This window comes from Phyllobates terribilis, unplaced genomic scaffold, assembly GCF_046119375.1.
Source record: "Phyllobates terribilis strain yellow unplaced genomic scaffold, ASM4611937v1 Scaffold_11__3_contigs__length_659146591, whole genome shotgun sequence".
In the NCBI taxonomy this organism is placed as follows: domain Eukaryota; kingdom Metazoa; phylum Chordata; class Amphibia; order Anura; family Dendrobatidae; genus Phyllobates; species Phyllobates terribilis.
In genome coordinates, this window is record NW_027362771.1 from 395,097,056 (window position 1) to 395,119,184 (window position 22,129).

The following is a 22,129-nucleotide window of genomic DNA, read 5'->3' on the forward strand; positions in this document are numbered from 1 at the left end:
CTCTCCCTACACTGTCTGATCCGGAGCGACTGTGTCCAAGATGGCGGCGCCCGGTTTTAAATACTCAAGGTGACGCTGTGCGGCCAGCCAATCACTGTAATGCCTACAACCAACATGGCTGCGGCATTACAGTGACTGGCTGGCAATCCCTGCATGTTCATTGGGTCTGTAAAGAGCGCCAAACATGCAGGGCGGAGACCCGAGCTCCCGCCCGAGTAACCCGAAAATGCTCGGTGCTCGCCGAACATCCCGAGTAGTGAGATGCTCGGGCGAGCACCGAGCAGTGTCGAGCATGCTCACTCAACACTACTTATTATGCATAATTGCCAATAGTATGTCAAATTCTGTGTCTTTGGTATAGTGACTACTGTTTTGCTCAGCACCTTTTAAAATGAAATTAGTGCCAAAGTAGAAAATCCATCATCCTGGCTGTTGCGTACGTTGTGGTTATCCCATTAGAATACACTTACAGATCTCTTTTTTTCCAAGGATTATGAAGAGCAAGTGGATAAAAAAGACAGAATTATTAAAAAACTCCAAGATCAAATCAAAGCTCTAACAAAAACAATGGAAACAGGTATGTATTTTAAAACACCCACTGTTACATGTGAATATTATACTAAGGTTGTATTATTATTGATATTATTATTCATGATGCTATTATTAGTATTAATAATATGAAAAAATATTTCACAGAAAACCAAACAAATATGCCCAGTGTTTTTAAGGATTACTTGGGAATGCTGGAATTCTCATCGGAAGATGAAATTAAACTCATTGGCAATCTAATTCTGGGTAAGTGGAATCATTATCTCAGTGTAGATCTGCATTAGAAAACACAAATGGGATGTGTAACTAGTATGTAACTACATCTAAATATTCTGAGCGGGCTCAGGACTGGTTGAGGAGTTCTCGCTCTAATTTCCTTATTCCCAGCATCAAAAAAATTCACTGACAAAGGGATAAAACTTAACCTTTATTATAACAATACCAATTAATAAAATAATATACACACAGTGCCCTAACTATTCACATCCTGATGGTTAGTCAGAGAGTGACTAAAAGACAAACATATGCCCCACGCCTCTACATATAGGGAGAGGTGCAACAAGCACCATCACTTTCACAAGTCCCTTGTCTCTACACGTTTAGCCGTCCAAACCACAAACAATTCATCAGGAGACTTATATACAGTATATAATGACCTATATTTACTTTAATGAGACTCCACATTAAACCCCTAAAAGAAAAATGAATGTGTATCACAACACACTACTATAATTTCTGGGACCAGTTAAGGAATTATTCGAGCACCCACAAAACTATGATCTATTCATGAGGAGCTACCAATCATATATCCTACTGCTCTAGTCATCAAAGAATTATCTACAATGTGCCAAAGGGAAACTTTTATTATATATTATGCTCCTAGTGGATCATAATCAATAAGCATGACTGCACTTATTTTACACTTTGAAGGCTTTCAATCATAGTATGGTCAATTTATCATAAGAACAACTGAACAAGGCTCTCACAGAGGGTGCTTTTAGACCAGGGGGCCATACAAGGGCACATGTTATACCACTAGTCAAAATCGTTTGTGCCAGCAGAATTTGTTTCTTTATTTCTTATTTTGCCTAATCACAGATTAATATAGATATCATTTTTAAAATGGAAGCTCTGTTCACATCTGCATCTGAGGCAGCATTAGTAGCATCGTTTGCAAATTTCCTCTTATTTTATGGATATTCTATTTGAAGGCAGAGTGTTCTGACTTGAATGACTAATGGTAGCCACAATGCCAGCGAACAAAGACTTACAGTAGTAAAATATGCAATATGCTAACCTATTACATTTACAGTGGTGTAAAAAAGTGTTTGCCCCCTTCCTGATTTCTTATTCTTTTGCATGTTTGTCACTCTTAAATGTTTCAGATCACAAAATAAATTTAAATCTAAGACAAAGAGAAAGATAACACAAGTAAGCACAAAATGCAGTTTTTAAATGAAGGTCTTTATTATTAAGGGAAAAAGAAATCCAGACCTACAGGGCCCTGTGTGAAAAAGTGATTGACCCCTAAATCTAATAACTGGTTGGGCCACCCTTAGCAGCAACAACTTCAATCAAGCATTTGTGATAACTATCAATGAGTCTTTTACAATGCTCTGGAGGAATTTTGATCCACTCATCTTTGCAAAATTGTTGTAATTCAGCCACATTGTAGGGTTTTCGAGCATGAACTGCCTTTTTAAGGTCATGCCATAGGATCTCAATCGGAGTAAGGTCAGGACTTTGACTAGGCCACTCCAAAGTCTTAATTTTGTTTTCCTTAAGCCATTCAGAGTTGGACTTACTGGTGTGTTTTGGATCATTGTTCTGCTGTTTAACCCAAGTGCACTTCAGCTTGAGGTCACGAACAGATGGCCAGACATTCTCCTTCAGGATTTTTTAGTAGAGAACAGAATTCATGATTCCATTTACAACAGCAAGTCTTCCAGGTCCTGAAGCAGCTAAACAGCCCCACACCATCACACTACCACCACCATATTTTACTGTTGGTATGAAAATTAAATGGTGTGTTACTTCTACGCCAGATGTAATGGGACATACACCTTCTAAAAAGTTAAACTTTTGTCTCGTCAGTCCACAAAGTATTCTCCAAAAAATCTTGGCGATCATCAAGATGTTTTTTGGCAAAATTGAGATGAGCCGTTATGTTCTTTTTGCTCAGCAGTGGTTTTTATCTTGGAACTCTGCCACGCAGGCCATTTTTGCCCAGTCTGACTTTAACTGAGGCAAGTGAGGCCTGCAGTTGTTTGGATGTTGTTGTTGGGTCTTTTGTGACCTCTTGGATGAGTCATTGCTGCTCTCTTGGGGTAATTTTAGTCGGCCGGCCACTCCTGGGAATGTTCACCACTGTTCCATATTTTCGCCGTTTGTGGATAATGGCTCTCACTGTGGTTTGATGGAGTCCCAAAGCTTTACAAATAGCTTTATAACCTTTTCCAGACTGATAGAGCTTAATTATTTTGTTTCTCATTTGGATCTTTTAGTCTACTTCACTTTGTCAGGCAGGTCCTATTTAAGTTATTTCTTGATTGAGAACAGGTGTGGCAGTAATCAGGCCTGTGTGTGGCTGGGGAAATTGAACTCAGCTTCCCAAAGATATGATAAACCACAGTTAATTTGTGTTTTAAGGGGGAGGTAATCACTTTTTCACACAATGTCCTGTCGGTTTGGATTTCTTTTTCCCTTAATAATAAAGACCTTCATTTAAAAACTACATTTTTGTTTACTTTTGTTATCTTGGTCTAATATTTAAATTTTGTTTTGTGATCTGAAACATTTAAGTGTAACATGCAAAAGAATAAGAAATCAGGAAGGGGGCAAACACTTTTCACACCACAGTATGTGTGATTCCCTGGACTTTTATTGATCACTCTTTTGATATAATTGGATGACAAGAATAGGTTATTTATTAGCCAATGTGATGTATTTTGTCTGCTATTTTGACTAATACATTTATATTTTCCGTTATGGCAGATATTAAGCCAAGAGGTGTAGTGGTGAATATGATACCAGGACTCCCAGCTCACATCCTCTTCATGTGTGTTCGGTACACAGACTACATCAATGACGCTGAAAGAATCAAATCTTTAATGAATGCTTCCATCAATGGTATTAAGCAGGTTATAAAGGTGAGATGTGCACATTTTCTTAAGGCTTATGTTATAGAACTCTCTACAAGTGATAATGCAAATATGATGTTATAATTCTTTAACGTCTAATCTGTTAGAGGTTACGAAGCAAAGTTATTATGGGCTTAAAATAGTGAAATAATAAAGTACCAAATATATGAACCTCACTAATTGTCATCAATCCTTTGCATTTATTGTTTGGAAAATGGCACCAATATGTGTTGTCCATTGTGTGGGAGCAAGGAGACCAGCAGCAGGGGACGGAGAAGAATTAGTGACATAAGTGTCACTATATTTCCGTAACGTTTTATTGTTCCAACAAATTTACTGAAAAACTTAAACCTTTTCATTAATGTCCACATTCACTTTAATATATAGATTTTTAATAATAGTTATTCTTCATTCTTTTAATTTTATCTAAGCATGCATATGTTGTGAACACAAAAAGGGGAGTAAGCCACTCCAGACACCTTTGGGGGCAGTTTATTTCCAGGGAAAATAAAGGGATCAGTCATGATGAAATCAAAAATGTCCAATCTTTTTTTCCCTCATCATTGCCCGAACAAACATGGGCTAGACACATAATGCACATTAGAAGTTCAGCTGGTACCAGCCAAATCATTGGTCTCAGCTGACCTTAGTCTAATGTGTATGTCAACCTTAAAGGGCTAAACATCATTACCGAAAAATACTGTATTTTGACCAATTAAAATGCTTTATAATTAAAGGGTTTGTCTATCCTTGGGGTACGAGTCTGCAGTCACTGTAAGGATTCTTCAGTGCTGGGAGGAGCAGTCATGTGACCTGCAAGTATGTGATTTGCAGCAGACAACCAGTCACGTGCCGACTAGACATGCTTGTCCTCGCTCAATGCAAGCATATTGTGCGAGGCCAGACACGTTTAGTCAGAATGTGGCTGGAAGTATGCAAACTGCATACTTGCGGTCACGTGACCGCTCCCGGCGCCGGCACCTGAAAACACTGCACACTGTTAGAATTCACAAGTCTGCTGTCACATACAGTGACTGCAAACATGTACCCCAAGGCTGAACAACCGCATTAAAAATTGGCGATAGTAACTCTTTTCAGCTACTAGATTATCAGCAAATAGATGAAAACACACATAGCTGAGTAAAAATGAAAATTTGTAAAAACCTCTATGTTGTTTTTGACAGGCTAGTCTCCTAAACTTTATTAAATTTGTGAAAGGTGGGGGACAACCCATAAGAGATTAGCCAGGCCATCCAGATTTCTTCATGGTGTTCATTTAAAAGGAATGGTTAATGTGTAATACCTAATCATTCTGAGTTCTCCAGAGCAGAAGAGCTTTATGCTGCGTACTTCTTTTCTGCCCTATAAAGCAGGGGACCCTATGATACCTAAGTAATAACAGGGGCTGACCACTTAAAGAAGCCCTCCTCCCATCAAAATTTGAATTCTCTTAATATATTGCAGTCATCATATTAGATAGCACTGTGTACTTACAAATCCTCTTTTTGCCTTTCTACCCAGATAATTCTTCTCTTTTCCATTGGATCTATGAAATCACATGATTAAAAAATGAAAAAATTCTTCTTTACCTGCATGAGTCATCAATGCATAGTCCCTTGCAGGGGGAGTAGCAGAGCAGCTGGATCAGGAGTTGAAGAGGGTGATGACTCATGCAGAGAAAAGAGACTTCCTGTTCCTACATAGAACAGAGAAAAGAGAAGAATAAGCTGGGTAGACAGGCAAAAGGAACTATTTTAAGTACACAGTGCTATATAATATGATGATCGCAGTATATTAAGAGGATAAAAACTTTGATAGAAGTGCTTCTTTAATTCATCTCTTAGGGTGTTAGCCTTTTGTTTTTAAATGAATGTTCTTCTCCTTCATTCTGTAGGAACACGATGATGATTTTGAAATGTTGTCTTTCTGGCTGTCCAACGTCCATCATTTCCTCAACTGTTTGAAACAGTACAGTGGAGAAGAGGTAAGTTGTACATCAAACCTCAGAGATGCAAATATCTGCTTCAAAAATCAGGTGGGTAAAAAAGGCCTTCCTACACAGATCAGTGGCTGTGTCTCATCTAAACCGTCTGCTGGTCTATATCCACCTGCGGCATCCTCAGGAGACTTGAGAGCAGGTTTTCAGCTTTCTTGTTCCTTTTTTTTAATTTTGACGTTTTTTTGAAAGATAGTTTCTAAATACATTGAAAATTCTGACTTTCTGACTTTATAATAAATTATTCATTTTTTTTTTTAAATTACGAGGAAGCAGTGCAGTGCAATACAAATACATGTAAACATATACCACATAATACAAGAAGTAGATAAAGACAAAGCACAAGCTTCTGTGAATTTTTACTCATAGGTACAATAGGGGTGTCTTATTAAGGCACATTAAATTGTGTGGTGCAAGTAGACTAGATCAATGGGTGCAAAATGTGTCAGGTGCACTCGTTTTTTACATGGCAGGAAGCCGTTTGCCTTACCCATTGCACAAAAGATGGGATATTCTCATCCAGTTACACAAAGTTAATTTACAGTTTTGGAAAAGTGTTTTATGTAGTAACTAGCACTGTGATGAGGAATATTGGTGCTAGTCTGTCAGTCCCAAAAAACACCTTTTAGGGAGATCAGGATACCCATCATGTATTTTAGAAATTTGATCAGTTAAGCTAAATAAACTAGTTTATAGAAACATAATAGGGGAACGATTCATTCCAGCTTGCATTTGAGGCAAATCTCTCCTCTAAGGATGCTTTCACATTGTATTTTGGCACCTGTTCAGCGACCTCGTCTGGGCTTACGTCCGAACTCACCCCCCCATCCAAAACGGAATTCGGACGTATGAGTCAATGGAGCCATAGCCTATAATGGTGCCGACAGAGCGCTCTAATGTGCATCATTTTCAGATGCCTACTGGAGGTAGACACCCAGACGTAGTAGACTGTGACCGGGCAATACTGTGTCTGGCTACTCTCATTGTAGGCAGGTAGGCCTAATGCAACATGTACAACTGGCTGGCCCTACACTGAGGATACCTTTTGCTAGAATATTCTCCTCGGGAAAGTCACACATAACCATTTCCCATGTAGTCTTGCTTGCTGCAATACTTTATTCTGTCAAAAGAAGAGGAGACATTCTAGAAATACTGCTGCTTGAGGGTCATACTGGGTTTAATGAAAATGTTGTCACTTGACTTAATGGAGAAACTTAGCACTGGACAAAGCAAACTCTTTCTACAGACTTAATAGCATTTGAGCATTATGGGGGCCGGAATATGATCTAAATATTGTATATCGTACGAATACTAAACAGCGGGGTCTGGAAATCAGACTATTCCTATTACATTATATTGTTCTTATATTTTCTGTCATTTTATGTTATTGTATAACACAGGAGTTTTATACTTAAGAGAATTCAGCTACACATCTACATGTCAATCAGACATTTCCAGAACTGATCCAAACACTGGTTTTATAAGCATTCATACTGTCACTTAGACATTTACATAAAGTGGTGGCCGTTATCTCTCCAGTAAATTACATTATTTGTTGTATACTTTGGCTCCCAGCTCTGGGACTTTTTTTTTTACATTACTTAATCACATAGATGGTCATAAATTCATACAATGTGGCTGCCCTTACAGGAGCGCATTGTGCGCAAAGAAATGCATCCCTGGCCACTTTTTATGTGTACGTGTGTGTGTGTCTAGTCTACATGACTTATATGGGAAGTATTTCCTCTTCTCTTTTGTATTAGTTTCTATATGTGATTTTCAGGCAATAGCAAAATAGCCACAGCACTGTCTGTATGACAAAGTAAATTTAATATTATTTATTATTTGCAGGAGTTCATGAAATATAATGTTCCTCTTCAGAATAAGAACTGTCTAAAGAACTTTGATCTATCAGAATACAGGCAGATTATCAGTGATTTGGCTATTCGGATCTACCACCAATTCATCACTGTGATGGAGAATAATCTGCAGCCAATGATTGGTAAAAAAAAAACACTCAAAACTAGTACTAGAAATACAGTGCCTTGAAAAAGTATTCATAGACCCTATTCCAGGATTTTGTTTAGGGGTATCAGGCTACAGGGGGCTAAATACAAATTTAGAAAAATCTATATAATTTCCTTAATCATTCACAAATATTTGCTACTTTGTGTTGGTATATCACATAAAAAACAAATAAAAAACATTTACGTTTGTGAGTGTAACATGAAAAATATGTAAAAGTTCACGGGGTAAGAATACCTTTCAAGGCACGGTAGTTGGATTGTGGCAGAGACTGATCTATCATGTTTTATGTTCTAGTACCTGGGATGCTGGAATATGAAAGTCTTCACGGGATATCAGTGGCAAAGCCTACAGGATTCCGCAAGCGTTCATCCAGTATAGACGATACCGATGCATATACTATGACTTCAATACTCCAGCAGCTGAGTTACTTTTACACTACTATGTGTCAGCATGGCATGGATCCTGAGCTCCAGAAGCAGACTGTAAAGCAACTTTTCTTCCTGATTTCCACTGTTACGCTCAATAGTCTTTTCCTGCGAAAGGACATGTGTTCTTGTAGGAAAGGAATGCAGATAAGGTACGAAGTTCATTATGTGAAATGTAAAATCAAAAATCATTTGTAAAAGGCTTATGTACTTGTATAATCTGATCCAAGTTTAGAGAAATCATTTCTCAGCAATGTACTTTATATTTTTTGTGTACGGTATGTATACACCTTAGTACAGCACCTCAGATCAAAAATACATCATGGCTTAGTTGGTCTGTCTTCTGTTCTGTTCTGTTTTCCCTCACAAACTGTGCATTGCAGCTTAGACCCTTTCATGTAAATAGTTGAGCTGTAAAACTATGGAAAAGTGTGAGGTGCTCAGGACGGTAGCCGTGGGCAAGCTACTGCTCCATAATGCCATGACACTTTACAAGCAAGCAGTGTTCCAGTCCATAAGTGTTGTGCTGTGTACATTGCATTGTACTCACTTGCAGGCTGGAGGCCTTTGCTGTCTCCACGTCTTCAGTTCCTGGACCAGGCACACACACATAAGGGTACACCCGGTTCATTTTAATAAGTTCAACTTTACTGGACAGTTCAAGTACATCAGTCTTTAACACACAGTATTGGGCACAAAACCCTCCAGTTCTTGTTCCATCAACACAGTACATTTCAATCATTTTCTTATGTTCAGCTCGGACTATCCCTACTTTAACAGGTCCTGTTAGCCCAGTATTCCCAAGATCTGCTAGCTTTCCCTCACATGGCTCCCCGTCCAGCTTCCTCTATATGGAAAGGAATTAAGGATCTCTCTTCAGTGCTTATTTTGGTCCATAGGCCCCGGATGTTGGTACGAGCTCAAACCGCCAGAATAATATGTACTTCAGGTGCCTCCAGCCCACTGCTCCTTCAACTTGGCCTCATCTCTCACAAACCCTCTAACTCTTACGTACTTACTAAACCAGGAAAAAGATCCCTTTTCTACTTGCCCTAGCCCTTCCCAATGTGGGCCATTCCCAAAATATTAACTGTGTATTGCTCTATTGTACCTACAGTTACTATCTAACTTTATTCTAGGCACTAACCTGTATCTTATACTTTCCCTAGAATTGAGCTGAGTGTAACACAGCTACTTTAGGCGTTACCTTTGCAGTACCCACACAGCAGCATCAGTACCTATCACACTATACATTAGTTACATTACACTCTATACATCTTACATTTCACATGTCAGAAAAAAATGCAGTAAAAACACATGACAGTATTCACACTACACAATTGTTGTCTTCAGGGGCAGGAACATGACAGTCTCTGTGACACCCTTACACATGTCTCTTGAAAACATCCAGACCATTTTTTTCTGATTTCACACAACCCCATTCAGTTTTATGCTCCATCATATTTAAAATGGGTGAATACTATAGCTCAGTAAGCTGTCTATACGTATCTAGATTACTGAGGACTAACGATCTCTAAAATAAGTATCTGTCACCTGTGCAATATGATGATGTATTAGATCATCACATGGGCATTGTAGATCCAGAATTTAACTACACCCACAATTCCTTTGTTAAATTACCTTACACACTGTATGAAAGGAGTTTTTTGGGCATACATAATTGTAAAGCTTATGAGAAATGAAGAAACTTCATAATTTTCATGATGTTAAAGGGAATCTGTCAGCAGGTTTTTGCTATTTAATCTGAGAGCAGAATGATGTATGGACAAAGACCCTGATTCCTGCAATGTGTCGCTTACTAGGCTGCTCGTTGTAGATTCAATAAATCAATGTTTTATCACCTGAAGATTATCACTAGAGGACTAGTTGTCTTGTGGCATGTAGTGCTCCTGCTCTTTGTAACCCCGCCCACACCACTGATTGGCTGTGGTTGGTGCTGCCCAAAAGATTGATCATCAACTGAGTAAGAAACTGACAGACTCCATGGATGGAGCTTATGATTGGTATTGAAAAGAAGGGCTGCTATATTGGTTCCTGAGATTTTTTTTTAAATGCCAAAAATGTATTTTGTACATTTTGAGTTGTTTGTGTTCATCTGTTAAAGTGAGAATAACAACCAAACATTGGAAGCATTTACATTTTTCATTTAGTTGGATAATAATTCTGCACACAAAGATATTCTCCTAAGAAAGACAAAACCTCACTTTTGCTTTCTTAAATATTCCAATTTATGAGCATTTTGGAATGACCTACCCCACTGTAGTTGTTCAATAATAAAATTAATCATCAAAAATACAAATTGACTCACACAGTGTAGAAAAGAATAACAGCAGACCTGTTCCTGGTTTGTATTTGATGTGCATTAGGGAATTATGAGGTTAGATATATGGGGAGAATTGCTTGTACACCAAAATTGGGGGTGGCGCTCCGTCCTAATGATACACTTCTGGTTTAGTCATGATTCCAGTGCCTATCCTTCTTTATACTACCTAGTAGAACCAGGGTGGGGGTCACTTTTCATGGGCAACATAACAAACACACAGGATGTCTCTATGCTACATGCTACCCTTGTTTCAGATAACGCTATGAAGCATCGTCCAACTGTACACTATTATACAATGCTGCTATTTTACCATGCAATAATTATGGGTTGTCATTCGCATTAGTATTGTAGGTGATGCAGCACTTTCGGATTCCCTGCACTTGTTTTAATTGCTCGAACGTTGACATTTTTAGGAAACAATGCAATTTAATGGCCTGCTACACTGCTCCATTTGTGACCTCCTGACTTAATACAAAGTTCACCAATCACCCATGTCATTAACTTTTGTCTAGATGTGATATAAGCTATCTAGAAGAATGGCTACAAGGGAAGAATCTACATGGAAGTGCAGCCAAGGAAACCCTAGAACCTCTTTCCCAAGCGGCATGGTTATTACAGGTCAAAAAAATCAAAGATGATGACGCTAAAGAAATATGTGATCGTTGCTCTGCGCTTTCTACAGTCCAGGTAATGTTACTCTCCTGTCATTTTTATCATAGTTTTCTTTTTTCCCTCTATTCATGTGTATACAATATATGAGACAAGTGAAGTCTCTCCCGAATGGTCGAATAACGGGAAAAACGTGACATTCTCCAAGAGTGGATGCAGATCTTCTCCCGGGTTGAAGGATTTCCAAGACTACAGTATATTTCATAAAACTGCATTTCACTGAAGGTTGTAAAACTCAGATATTTCCAATAAACTTTCAGTGTTGAGAAGCAACAGCAACTCATGACTAATGACATCACATCCTTTGAAATGCCATTTCCCATGACCATAACAGCCAGTCATGACACAGCCTTATGACATTATGTCTCTAATAGGTTTTGCAGTGTGCAATATGTACTGCATATAATTGACCTGTTCATTGGTACAAATTAAAATGTAACTCTTTGTGTATTGCTGTCAGGTCATTTCCTAAGATACATGTCTGTAAGTTGTAGTCCTGCACTCAGCAGGGTCATGTAACAGTTACAATTTACAACATTTTATGCCACCAAAAAGGGTAATAAAATAGCTGTGCTTAAATTTACTATGGGTTTAAAGGAGAAAGTTTCTCCTTGCAGAGAGTGCCAAGCTGGTGTAAGGAGACTTATAGGCCATGTAATGCTCCATTGGGAATTTAAATATACAAATAGCCGCTTCAAAAGGAAAGAGGACTTGATCTCTGGAGCATTTTTTGGATGTAGCAATCCTAAAAGTCAATATTGACCCTTTAATGAGCTTTGCCACATGAGCTAGGATAAGAAGCCAAACCACTCCATTTGCAGACACATGTTTCGGGATATTGCCCTCACCTCAGCGCAAAGCAGGAAATCTGATTTGGCTAGGTCAGACTGCTCTGACTGAGGTTTTAAGGGGGAACTTTTCTCCTTGTGGAGAGTTCCAAGCCAGTGTAAGGAGACTTAGGTTATGTGCGCACGATCAGGATTTGCTTGCAGAAATTTCTGCAGCGTTTCTTCAAGGTTCTGCACCTCTTGGCCGCAAAAACGCTACGGAAAATCTGCAGCGCTTATGTGTTTTTTGCCTGCGGATTTGCCATGCGTTTTTTCCAATGCATTGTATAGGAAAAATGCAGGCAATGGATATACTGCTTCTTTTAACGTACATGAAATTCTGAAAGGCAAAATCCTGATCATGTGCACAGATCTTGCAAAATAGCAAAGAAAATGCTGGGATAAGGCTTGCAATGCGTTTTTGAGGCCAAATCCGCTCAAATTTACCGCATCAAAAACGCATTAAAAAATGCACCGTGTGCACATACCCTTATAGGTCATACAATGCTCTTCTAGGAATATAAATATGCTAATAGCCTCTTCAGAGGGGAAGATGACTTGATATAATAATTCCCAAGGAGATCTATATCCCACTCATGGATTTTAACAAGCTCATTTACATATTAAAAAAAATGTGGATCTCACAGATATCGAGATATCATTTTATTTAGTTTCCTATGACCTACATGCCCATATAGACAGCTTAGGAGGGTTGATCCTACTGACAGATTCCCTTTAAATCCCAGATGTGACTTATTATTCTTTACCCATTTGCATCCCAAGTTACAAGACATGTTGATTTAATTGCATTATTTTCATTATTATTTATTACAGATTGTTAAAATACTGAACTCTTACACTCCTATTGATGATTTTGAGAAGCGAGTTACCCCCTCATTTGTTCGTAAAGTTCAGGTAATACATACAAGGAGCTGTAGACATGCAAGTAGTTTAGGAATATTTTCTCCCTTTTTCACCTCATGGACATCCTTTTTATGTGTACCCAATTGCGGTATAGTAAGAATATATGATGAAAAGAACAGTCTTTATCACTAAAACGTCTGAGTAAAAAGAAGGATCGATATTGTGTAACCCTTCAGTGACACTACTTGGTATTCAGGATTGGATTTGTGGGGTACCTGGTTCCTCTTCTGCAGCACATTTTTTGAGATGGTGGCTTTTCACGTTGAGATCTTAGTAGAGATTTGCCCCTATGAAAATAATTGGCAAAAAAAATGCAACTAGATATTACTGTTAAAAACACACATTTTTAATTCTTATGTATGTGCATTAATAAAGTGAGTCACAAGGCAAAATAGCAATATCATCAGAAGGATAGCACCCTAATAAAAACTATGAAATAAAGTCAAATACGTAGAGACACATGTGTCTGTCTAATGGGTCAAAAAATCAACAATATGGGTATATATTTATACAATAAGTAAAAATCCCACAGGATCAGCCAAAGAAAGAGATATGACATTAGCATGGATGTGCATATACCAAATAACACTATAGTCTGGTCTGGAAAAGTAGGAGATGTGAGCTGCATATAGAAACTATCATATCAAAAGTGCCAAAGTTGTACAAAATGCCACTATCTCACTATAGGCATTGTACATACTAATACGATAATGGTCCCCATGGGATGGCGTCAGCCTGGCACGTTTTGGTTGAACCTTTGTCGTGGGACCCATTACTTTGATAAATGTGTTGGGATAAATATTCATATTTTAGGCTTATTCAGTATAAACCATACACTAATTAGTGCACACATTTTAGGATTAAAATTACGGTATATGCTAATTCAGTCATTTTACACATGTATTTGCTTATTGGTGTAATTCATTTGATCTCAGTAGAGTAAGGCACATCCTAAATGGCGATATTTTGAGAATTTCCAAATCTCGATTGCTTTGTATCTTCCCTCTGTAAACCAAAGATTTGGTAAAGCAGTCTAAGGGCTCATGCTGGCGAGCGAATAAATCGGACATGTGCTATCTGATTTTTAACCGGACAGAACACTGACCCATGTTACTCAATATTGCTGTTCAGATGAATGATTTTTTTCTCAGTTCAACTGTCCGTTAGAAGAAAAATTGCAGCATGCCTTACTTTCATCTGAGTCTCGGATAAGACTCACGCATTCAAGATTATGGGTGCCAGAAAAAAATGAAATCCCGCACTGACCATCAGAGTGGCATCTGATTTTTACGGATAGATTTCTTTATAAACCTGTATGTGATCATGAACATGTTTTAATGTAGTTGTATAAAAATGGACAGCACACAGGCATAAAAAAAAATAAAATACGGATGTCACATGGACAAATATCTGGTGAAAATTAGAAACAAATCGTCTGAGTTTTCTAGATGAAACCCGGATGATTTTTCATACGCTCGTCTGCTGGCACCCATAGGGAATTTAGATTGTGAGCCCCTATGGGGACAGTGATGAAGATGACTGTAAAGTGAGTAAAATAAAAAATAAAATATAGAGTTGGGATGGATGGGAAGGTTTTATATGTTGGGGTTTACTTGCCTTTTTTGTATTTATTTTTCTCTTAGAATACTGTAGTAGAACATTAAAGGAGTTGTCTGGTCCAAATCGATAAGTCTGCAGTCACACAGCGTGACTGCAGACTTATGAATCCCCCTAGCGCACAAATTAACCTGTTTCTGAGCCGGTATGTAAGCTTTATACATACTCCCAGCCAGTGGGCGCAGCCTCGCTCTCCATACACTTGAGTGAAGAGAGGCCGCGTTCTCTAGTCGGCCACGCCCACTGGGTGGCCGCGTCCCTAATCGGGACGTGGCCTCGCTCAGTAGAAGTATATGGAGCGAGGCCATGCCCACTAGCCGGGCTCTGGTTGGGAGTATGTATAACTCATACATACTCTCCGTTCCTGGCTCAGAAACTGGCAGAACCCCGCAGTGCACAGTGCGTGCGCTGGGGGGATTCATAAATCTGCAGTCACACAGAGTGGACCGGACAACCCCTTTAAAGTTTTAATAGCTTTAATGGACTTTATTGTGATTAGTTGTATTTAAACTTTTATTTTGTACGCATACACATATATATATTTATATATAGATATACAGATATACATATAGATAAATGGAAAAATCGGTCTATATATACAATCCTCAGCATAAATGAGTACACCCCCTTAGAAAAGTAAGATTTTAATAAATGTCTCACAGAACAATTTCCAAAGTTTTGACAAGACTGAGTTTCATAGAACATTTTTTTTTTAACTCAGAACATAAATGTCAGGGTAATAATATAATTTTCATTCCAAAATCTTCAGTTTTACTCAAATTAGTTGATGGAAAAATAAACACTACATATAAAAAATAATTGCATCCAGTATTTTGCGTGACTGCCATGATTTAAAAAAAAATAGTACCAAATCTAGACATGGAATAAACATGTTAGTGACATATTGCATCGTCTATCATTTTCCACTCTTCCAGAACGATCTCTAATAGAGCCTGGATGCTGGATGGAGAGTGATGCTCAACTTGTCTCTTCAGAATTCCCCATATTTGTATGATTGGGTTCAGATTAGGAGACACTTGGCCACTGAATCACTTTCACCCTGTTCTTCAGAAATGCAACTGATTTGTGTTTTGGATCTTTGTGCATGTCTACAAGGGCACAGGGTGATCGTAGTATCTTCTCTTTTAATATATAGCAGTACATCTGTGAATTCATGATTCCATCAATGAAATGTAGCTCCCAGACACCAGTAGCACTCGTGTAACCAACATGCCACCACTATGTTTCACTGTAGGCTCCATGCATTTAGAAAAATGAATTTAGAAAAATTATTTTCTATAAGAATAAGCCGATTAACATTCAAAACTTATAAACTCAAGGCCCATTCATCATTCCTCATCTGTGACCTCCAATGGGATTTTGAAAAAAAAACAAATCATGATTTTATTGATAAGTTAAAATAATGTCATATATTTGGTATATTTACAATGAGTTCCACAAAAGCAGTCTGTTGTCCTGTAAATCATGTGCAGGTGCAGCAAACGTTGAAACATCTACTCAAGTGTAGCAGCATGTAAAGTAGAGTAAAGCTGCCATCTCCCATGATTCATTTCACTTACTGGTGACTTAACAGAAGTTTGTAATAAATTGCTAACAGGTGCCAATCTCCCTTCAGTAGTTTGTCTTATGTATATTAGATAAGTAAATATTTAAATTGCAATTACCAACGACATGCCTTAGAGGCCACATTGAGCATAAGAATGTCGTGCATCAATTCTCCAAGCTGTTACTTCTAACATTGCATCAAGTTTACAAAATACAGGTGCATCTCACTAAATTAGAATATCATCAAAATGTTAATTTATTTCAGTTCTTCAACACAAAAAGTGAAACTCATATATTATATAGAGCCATTACAAACGGGGTGATCTATTTCAAGTGTTTATTTCTGTTAATGTTGATGATTATGGCTTACAGCCAATGAAAACACAGAAGTCATTATCTCAGTAAATTAGAATACTTTATAACAACAGCTTCAAAAATGTTTTTAAAATCCAAAATGTTGGCCTACTGAAATGTATGTTCAGTAAATGCACTCAATACTTGGTCGGGCTCTTTTTGCATCAATTACTGCATCAATGTGGCGTGGCATGGAGGTGATCAGCCTGTGGCACTGCTGAGGTGTTATGGAAGCCCAGGTTGCTTTGATAGCAGCCTTCAGCTCGTCTGCATTGTTGGGCCTGGTGTCTCTCATCTTCCTCTTGACAATACCCCATAGATTCTCTATGGGGTTAAGGTCAAGCGAGTTTGCTGGCCAATCAAGCACAGTGATACTGTCGTTTTTAAACCAGGTATTGGCACTTTTGGTGGTGTGGACAGGTGACAAGTCCTGCTGGAGAATGAAATTTTCATCTCCAAAAAAGCTTGTCAGCAGAGGGAAACATGAAGTGCTCTAAAATTTCCTGATAGACGGCTGCGCTGACTTTGGTCTTCATAAAGCACAGTGGACCTACACCAGCAGATGACATGGCTCCCCAAACCATCACTGATTGTGGAAACTTCACACTAGACCTCAAGCAGCTTGGATTGTGGCCTCTCCACTCTTCCTCCAGACTCTGGGACCTTGATTTCCAAATGAAATGCAAAATTTACTTTCATCTGAAAGCAACACTTTGGACCACTGAGAAACAGTCCAGATCTTTTTCTCCTTGGCCCAGGTAAGACGCTTCTGGTGTTGTCTATTGGTCATGAGTCACTTGGCACAAGGAATGCGAGACTTGTAGCCCATGTCCTGGATACGTCTCAGTGTGGTGGCTCTTAAAGCACTGACTCCAGCAGCAGTCCACTCCTTGTGAATTTCCCTCAAATTTTTTAATGGCCTTTTCTTAACAATCCCTTCAAGGCTGCGGTTATCCGGGTTGCTTGTGCACCTTTTTCTACCACACTTTTTCCTTCCACTCAACTTTCCATTAATATGCTTGGATACAGCACTGTGTGAACAGCCAGCTTCTTTAGCAATGACCTATTGTGGCTTACCATCCTTGTGGTGTGTCATTGACTGCCTTCTGGACATCTGTCAAGTCATCAATCTTCCCCATGATTGTGGAGCCTACTGAAACAGACTAAGGGACCTTTCTAAACTCTTCAGAAGCCTTTGCAGGTGTTTTTTGATAATTATTCTAATTTACTGAGATAATGACTTTTGTCTTTTCTTTGGCTGTAAGTAGTGATGAGCGAGCACTAAAATGCTCGGGTACTCGTTGTTCGAGTCGAGCAAATTGGAATGCTCGAGTGTTCGGACCGAGTAACGAGTCCAATGTAAGTCTATGGGAAACTCGAGCATTTTTCCGGCGGCTCCCCCCAGCGGTCTGCAGAGGGACTAAAAATCTATGGGAGCTGTGCTCAAATGACATGGTAACTGCATGGGGAAGACCCCTGAAAGCATTTCTGACTCTCAGGTCACTGCTGTCAACAACGTTGTCAGAGGTATTACACCACTTTTACAGACTTTTACAATAAAACATACAAAAACTAAACCAAAATGGATTTTCCTGAGAAATATGTTAAGGAACATCCTTTCCAGGGTAATGACTTGTATATAAGGCAAAATAAATATACAAAAACAAAAATGCTCCTCCACACCTTGGGCTATGTTCATATTTAGCGTTTTTGATGCGTTTTTGAACTGCATTCACCAGGAAATGTCATTTTAACATTTTACAACCTTATCTGGCCATGTGGTGTGTGACACATCATCAGACACATCCTGTTTCATTTATGATGGAGGGACTCTGAAAGTCACAAAGCCTATTTTTCTAGGGCCATCAGGCAGTCCTTACTATTCTTAAAGGGCTAGCAGTCGGACCCCCCTCTATTGTTAGAGAGCCATCAGCCGGCTATGCTTTGTTGTTCCCATTATTAACAAGTGGGTCTCCTATACTGTTATTGCGTATGCAGTGACTGCAACAGCTGCCCAAAATTTAGGGGAACTCCAATGCCCCTTGCAAGAGGAGATGTAGAGGTCGGAGGGCCTCCTGAAAACAATGTTCCCATTATTAGGAAGTGTGTCTCCCATACTATTTGCCTACTCAGTGAAGCAATGGTTGCTAAAAAATTAGAGGAACTCGAATGCCCCTTGCAAGAGATGTAGAGGTCGGAGGGCCTCCTGAAAACAATGTTCCCATTATTAGGAAGTGTGTCTCCCATACTGTTTGCCTATGCAGTGAAGCAACGGCTGCCAAAATTTTGCAGGAACTCCAATGTCCCTTGCAAGAGACGTAAATATATTGATATGGTACATATGGTGGTGATATTGTGGTGGAGGATGAGGATGCGGAGAAGGAGGAGGACAAGAGCAAATAGACAAAATCAGGAAGCAAATACCCATGTCTGGGTGTGAAGAGAGAGGTGCATGGGAATAGTTAGACCTCCCAAAAAAAGACACTGTATTTCAGTTTATGTTACGCTGCTATCATTCGGTGGTGTTGAGAAGTCTGGCCCAATCCAGCCCTTGTTCCTTTTTATAAGAGTCAGCCTGTCAGCATTTTCAGTTGACAGGCGGATGCGCCTATCGGTTATAATTCCACCTGCGGCACTAAAAACCCGCTCTGACAAAACGCTAGCGGCAGGGCAAGCCAGGACCTCCAAGGCGTAGAGAGCCAGTTCATGCCACGTGTCTAGCTTGGATACCCAATAATTATAAGGTACTCCCGCACCATCTTCCGAAACTTTTCTTTCCTTCCTTGAGAGAGTACCCCGCACATCAGGGCTTGTGCGATGGGAGGGTCTGAGAAGACTGTCCCAGAACTTTGACAGTGTTCCTCTACCTCTGCTTGATTGCATTTGTGTCTCTGTCGCCTGTACTCCTTGTTTGTACAATGAACTGTGACCTCTACCACCAGCGTTTTCAGATGGGAATTTTTTTAATAATTCCGCAACAGGGGCCTTCTCGTACTGCACCATTTTATTAGGCCTGTCCTGCAAGGGAATAAAAGACAAAGTTCTCCTTGTAGCGTGGGTCTAGAGGTGTCACCAACCAATAATGACTGTCACCCAAAATTTGGACAACACGAGGGTCACGGGAAAGGCAGTGTAACATAACATCAGCCATGTGTACCAGACTGCAAAGAGGCAAGACTTCCGTGTCCTCACCAAGAGGACGACTGACCATGCTCTCCTCCTCATCCTTCTCCTCTTCCTCCTCCTCCCTGTCCTCAGGCCATCCACGCTGAACAGACGGTATAACAGTTGTACAGGTAGTATCGTCTATTTCACAGGAAACTAGCTCCTGTTCTTCCTCCTCCTCTTCCTCATTGTCACCCAATCCACATTGGGATGAGATGAGGCTGGGCTGTGTGGAATCACCCTGTATGGTTCCTTGCTCCATCTCATCATCCTCCGCCTGTAATGCATCCTCTTTAATTGTGAGCAGAGAGCGTTTCAGAAGACAGAGAAGCGGGATGGTGACGCTAATTATGGTCGTCATTGCCTCTCACCTTCTTGGTTCAGTCCTCAAAGTTTTGGAGAATGGTACATATGTCTGACATCCATGTCCACTCCTGAGGTTTTATGTGTGGAGTCTGACCTGAATACCGATGGCCTTATTGATGCTGGTAGTCAACAACTGCCCTCTTCTGCTCACAAATCCTTCCCAACATTTGCAATGTTGAGTTCCAACACGTGGGGACATCGCAGATCAGTCGGTGACCTGGAAGCTGCAAATGCTGCTGAAGCATGGCAAGGGCAGCGAAAGCTGTAGCTGATTTTCTAAAATGGGCACACAGGCGGCGAACTTTGATAAGCAGATCCGACAGATCCGGGTAGGTTTTGAGAAACCGCTGAACCACGAGGTTAAGCACATGGGCCAAGCATGGTACGTGTGTGAGCTTGCCTTGCCTCAGAGCTGCCACCAGGTTCCGGCCATTGTCACACACGACCATGCCTGGGTGTAGGTTCAGCAGTTTCAGCCACGGATCTGTCTGCTCTTTTAGAGCTGTCCACAACTCTTCAGCGTTGTGCGGTTTGTCACCTAAGCATATTAGCTTCAGTACAGCCTGTTGCCACTTGGCTGAGGCAGTGCTGCAGTGCTTCCAGCTTGCGACTGATGTGGTCATTTCGGAGATGGAGGCTGAGGAGGAGAAGGAGGTGCAGGAGGTGTAGAATGTGGGGGCAACCCTGATTGACCCAAGGCCCGCAATCCTCGGTGTCAGGAGGATGTGTTCCGTCCCAAGGTCCAACTGGGTCCCGGCTTCCACTATATTAACCCAGTGTGCCGTCAGCGAGATGTACCATCCCTGTCCACAAGCACTTGTCCACGTGTCCGTAGTTAGGTGGACTTTCCCAGCAACTGCATTGTTGAGGGCACGTCTAATGTTTTGGGACACGTGCTTGTGCAATGCAGGGATGGCACATCGGGAGAAATAATGGCGGCTGGGGACCGAGTACCGAGGGACGGCCGCCACCATCAGGTTGCGGAAAGCTTCAATCTCCACGAGCATAAAAGGTAACATTTCGAGCGTAAGCATTTGCGAAATGTGTGAATTTAGTAGTGTGGCCTGTGGGGCGTTGGCTGTGTATTTGCGCTTGCATTCCAAGGACTGGGGTAGGGACAACTGAACACTGCGCTGGGACAAGGACGTGGACGTGCTTGCCGATGGTGCTAGTTGAGAGTGTGCAACGACAGGTGCAGGGCGGGAGTCATCTTGGCATGCGCCATGGACAGGGGATTGGCGTGCACTCACAACAGTGGAAGAAGCAGTGGTGTCAGACACTGTTGCTGGACCCTGTGGTTTGGCCCACTTAGTCGGGTGCTTTTTTGCCATGTGCCTGATCATGCTGGTGGTGGTCAGGCTGCTAGTTTTGCTACCCCTGCTGATGCTGGCCTGGCAGGTGGTGCAAATGGACTTTTTGGGTTAATTTGCAGAGTCTTTAAAAAATAACCAGACTCGGGAAGACCTAACAGTTGTACTGGCAACTCCGTTGTGTTGGCGTTACGAGGAACTCTTTCCCGCCTTGTGTTTATGGCCACCACTCTGCTTCTTCCTGCCTGTTGTGGTGCTACTCCTCCCTCCCCCTGTGTGCTGCTGTCCTTGCCCTGTATGTCCCCCTGCTAGGTTGGATCAGTTACTATATCATCCACCACCTTGTCTTCCACTTTCGCACCCTGGTCCTCCTCCTGATTTTCTGGCAATTGTGTCTCATCATCATCATCATCCACCTCTTGTGACAGTAATTGCACTTTCCCACCGTCACATTCGTGTGACCGTGGCTGCTCCAATATTTGGGCATCACTACACACGTTCTCCTCTTGACTCGCTTGAAGCTGGCCGGGTGAGAGGCCCGAATCTACAAAAGAAAAAGTAAACAGCTCTTCTGAGTGTCCAAGTGTGGGATCAGTTGTGTCCGGGCACTCGGCATGGTGGGAGGAAGGAGGATCAGGGTGGGGAATATGCGGTCCAGACTCACAGCTACTGAGACTTGACCGTGTGGAAGGCAGGGTGGCGGTGGTGGTGGCCAAATGACTGGAAGCATTATCCGATATCCAACCAATAACCTTTTGACACTGCTCTATGTTCAGTAGTGGTGTTCTGCGGTCCCCTGTTAATTGGGACAGGAAGGTCGAGCGACAAGATGTGGGTGTTTGTTGTGAC

General features: G+C 40.6%; 1 protein-coding gene across 3 annotated transcripts in view; it reads left to right on the forward strand.

Moving 5' to 3' along the window:
- MYO5C (myosin VC) overlaps window positions 1–22,129 on the forward strand; it is a 205,272-nt gene that overhangs the window by 176,341 nt on the left and 6,802 nt on the right. For 2 of the 3 annotated variants that reach the window (XM_073653029.1, XM_073653030.1), the window contains exons 33-40: window positions 490–577; window positions 697–795; window positions 3,544–3,698; window positions 5,584–5,673; window positions 7,537–7,687; window positions 8,008–8,290; window positions 10,995–11,169; window positions 12,813–12,893. In XM_073653029.1, the coding sequence (XP_073509130.1) occupies window positions 490–577; window positions 697–795; window positions 3,544–3,698; window positions 5,584–5,673; window positions 7,537–7,687; window positions 8,008–8,290; window positions 10,995–11,169; window positions 12,813–12,893 (1,122 nt within the window). The remainder of the gene's footprint in view (window positions 1–489; window positions 578–696; window positions 796–3,543; window positions 3,699–5,583; window positions 5,674–7,536; window positions 7,688–8,007; window positions 8,291–10,994; window positions 11,170–12,812; window positions 12,894–22,129) is intronic. The other variant, XM_073653031.1, reaches the window with a different exon arrangement.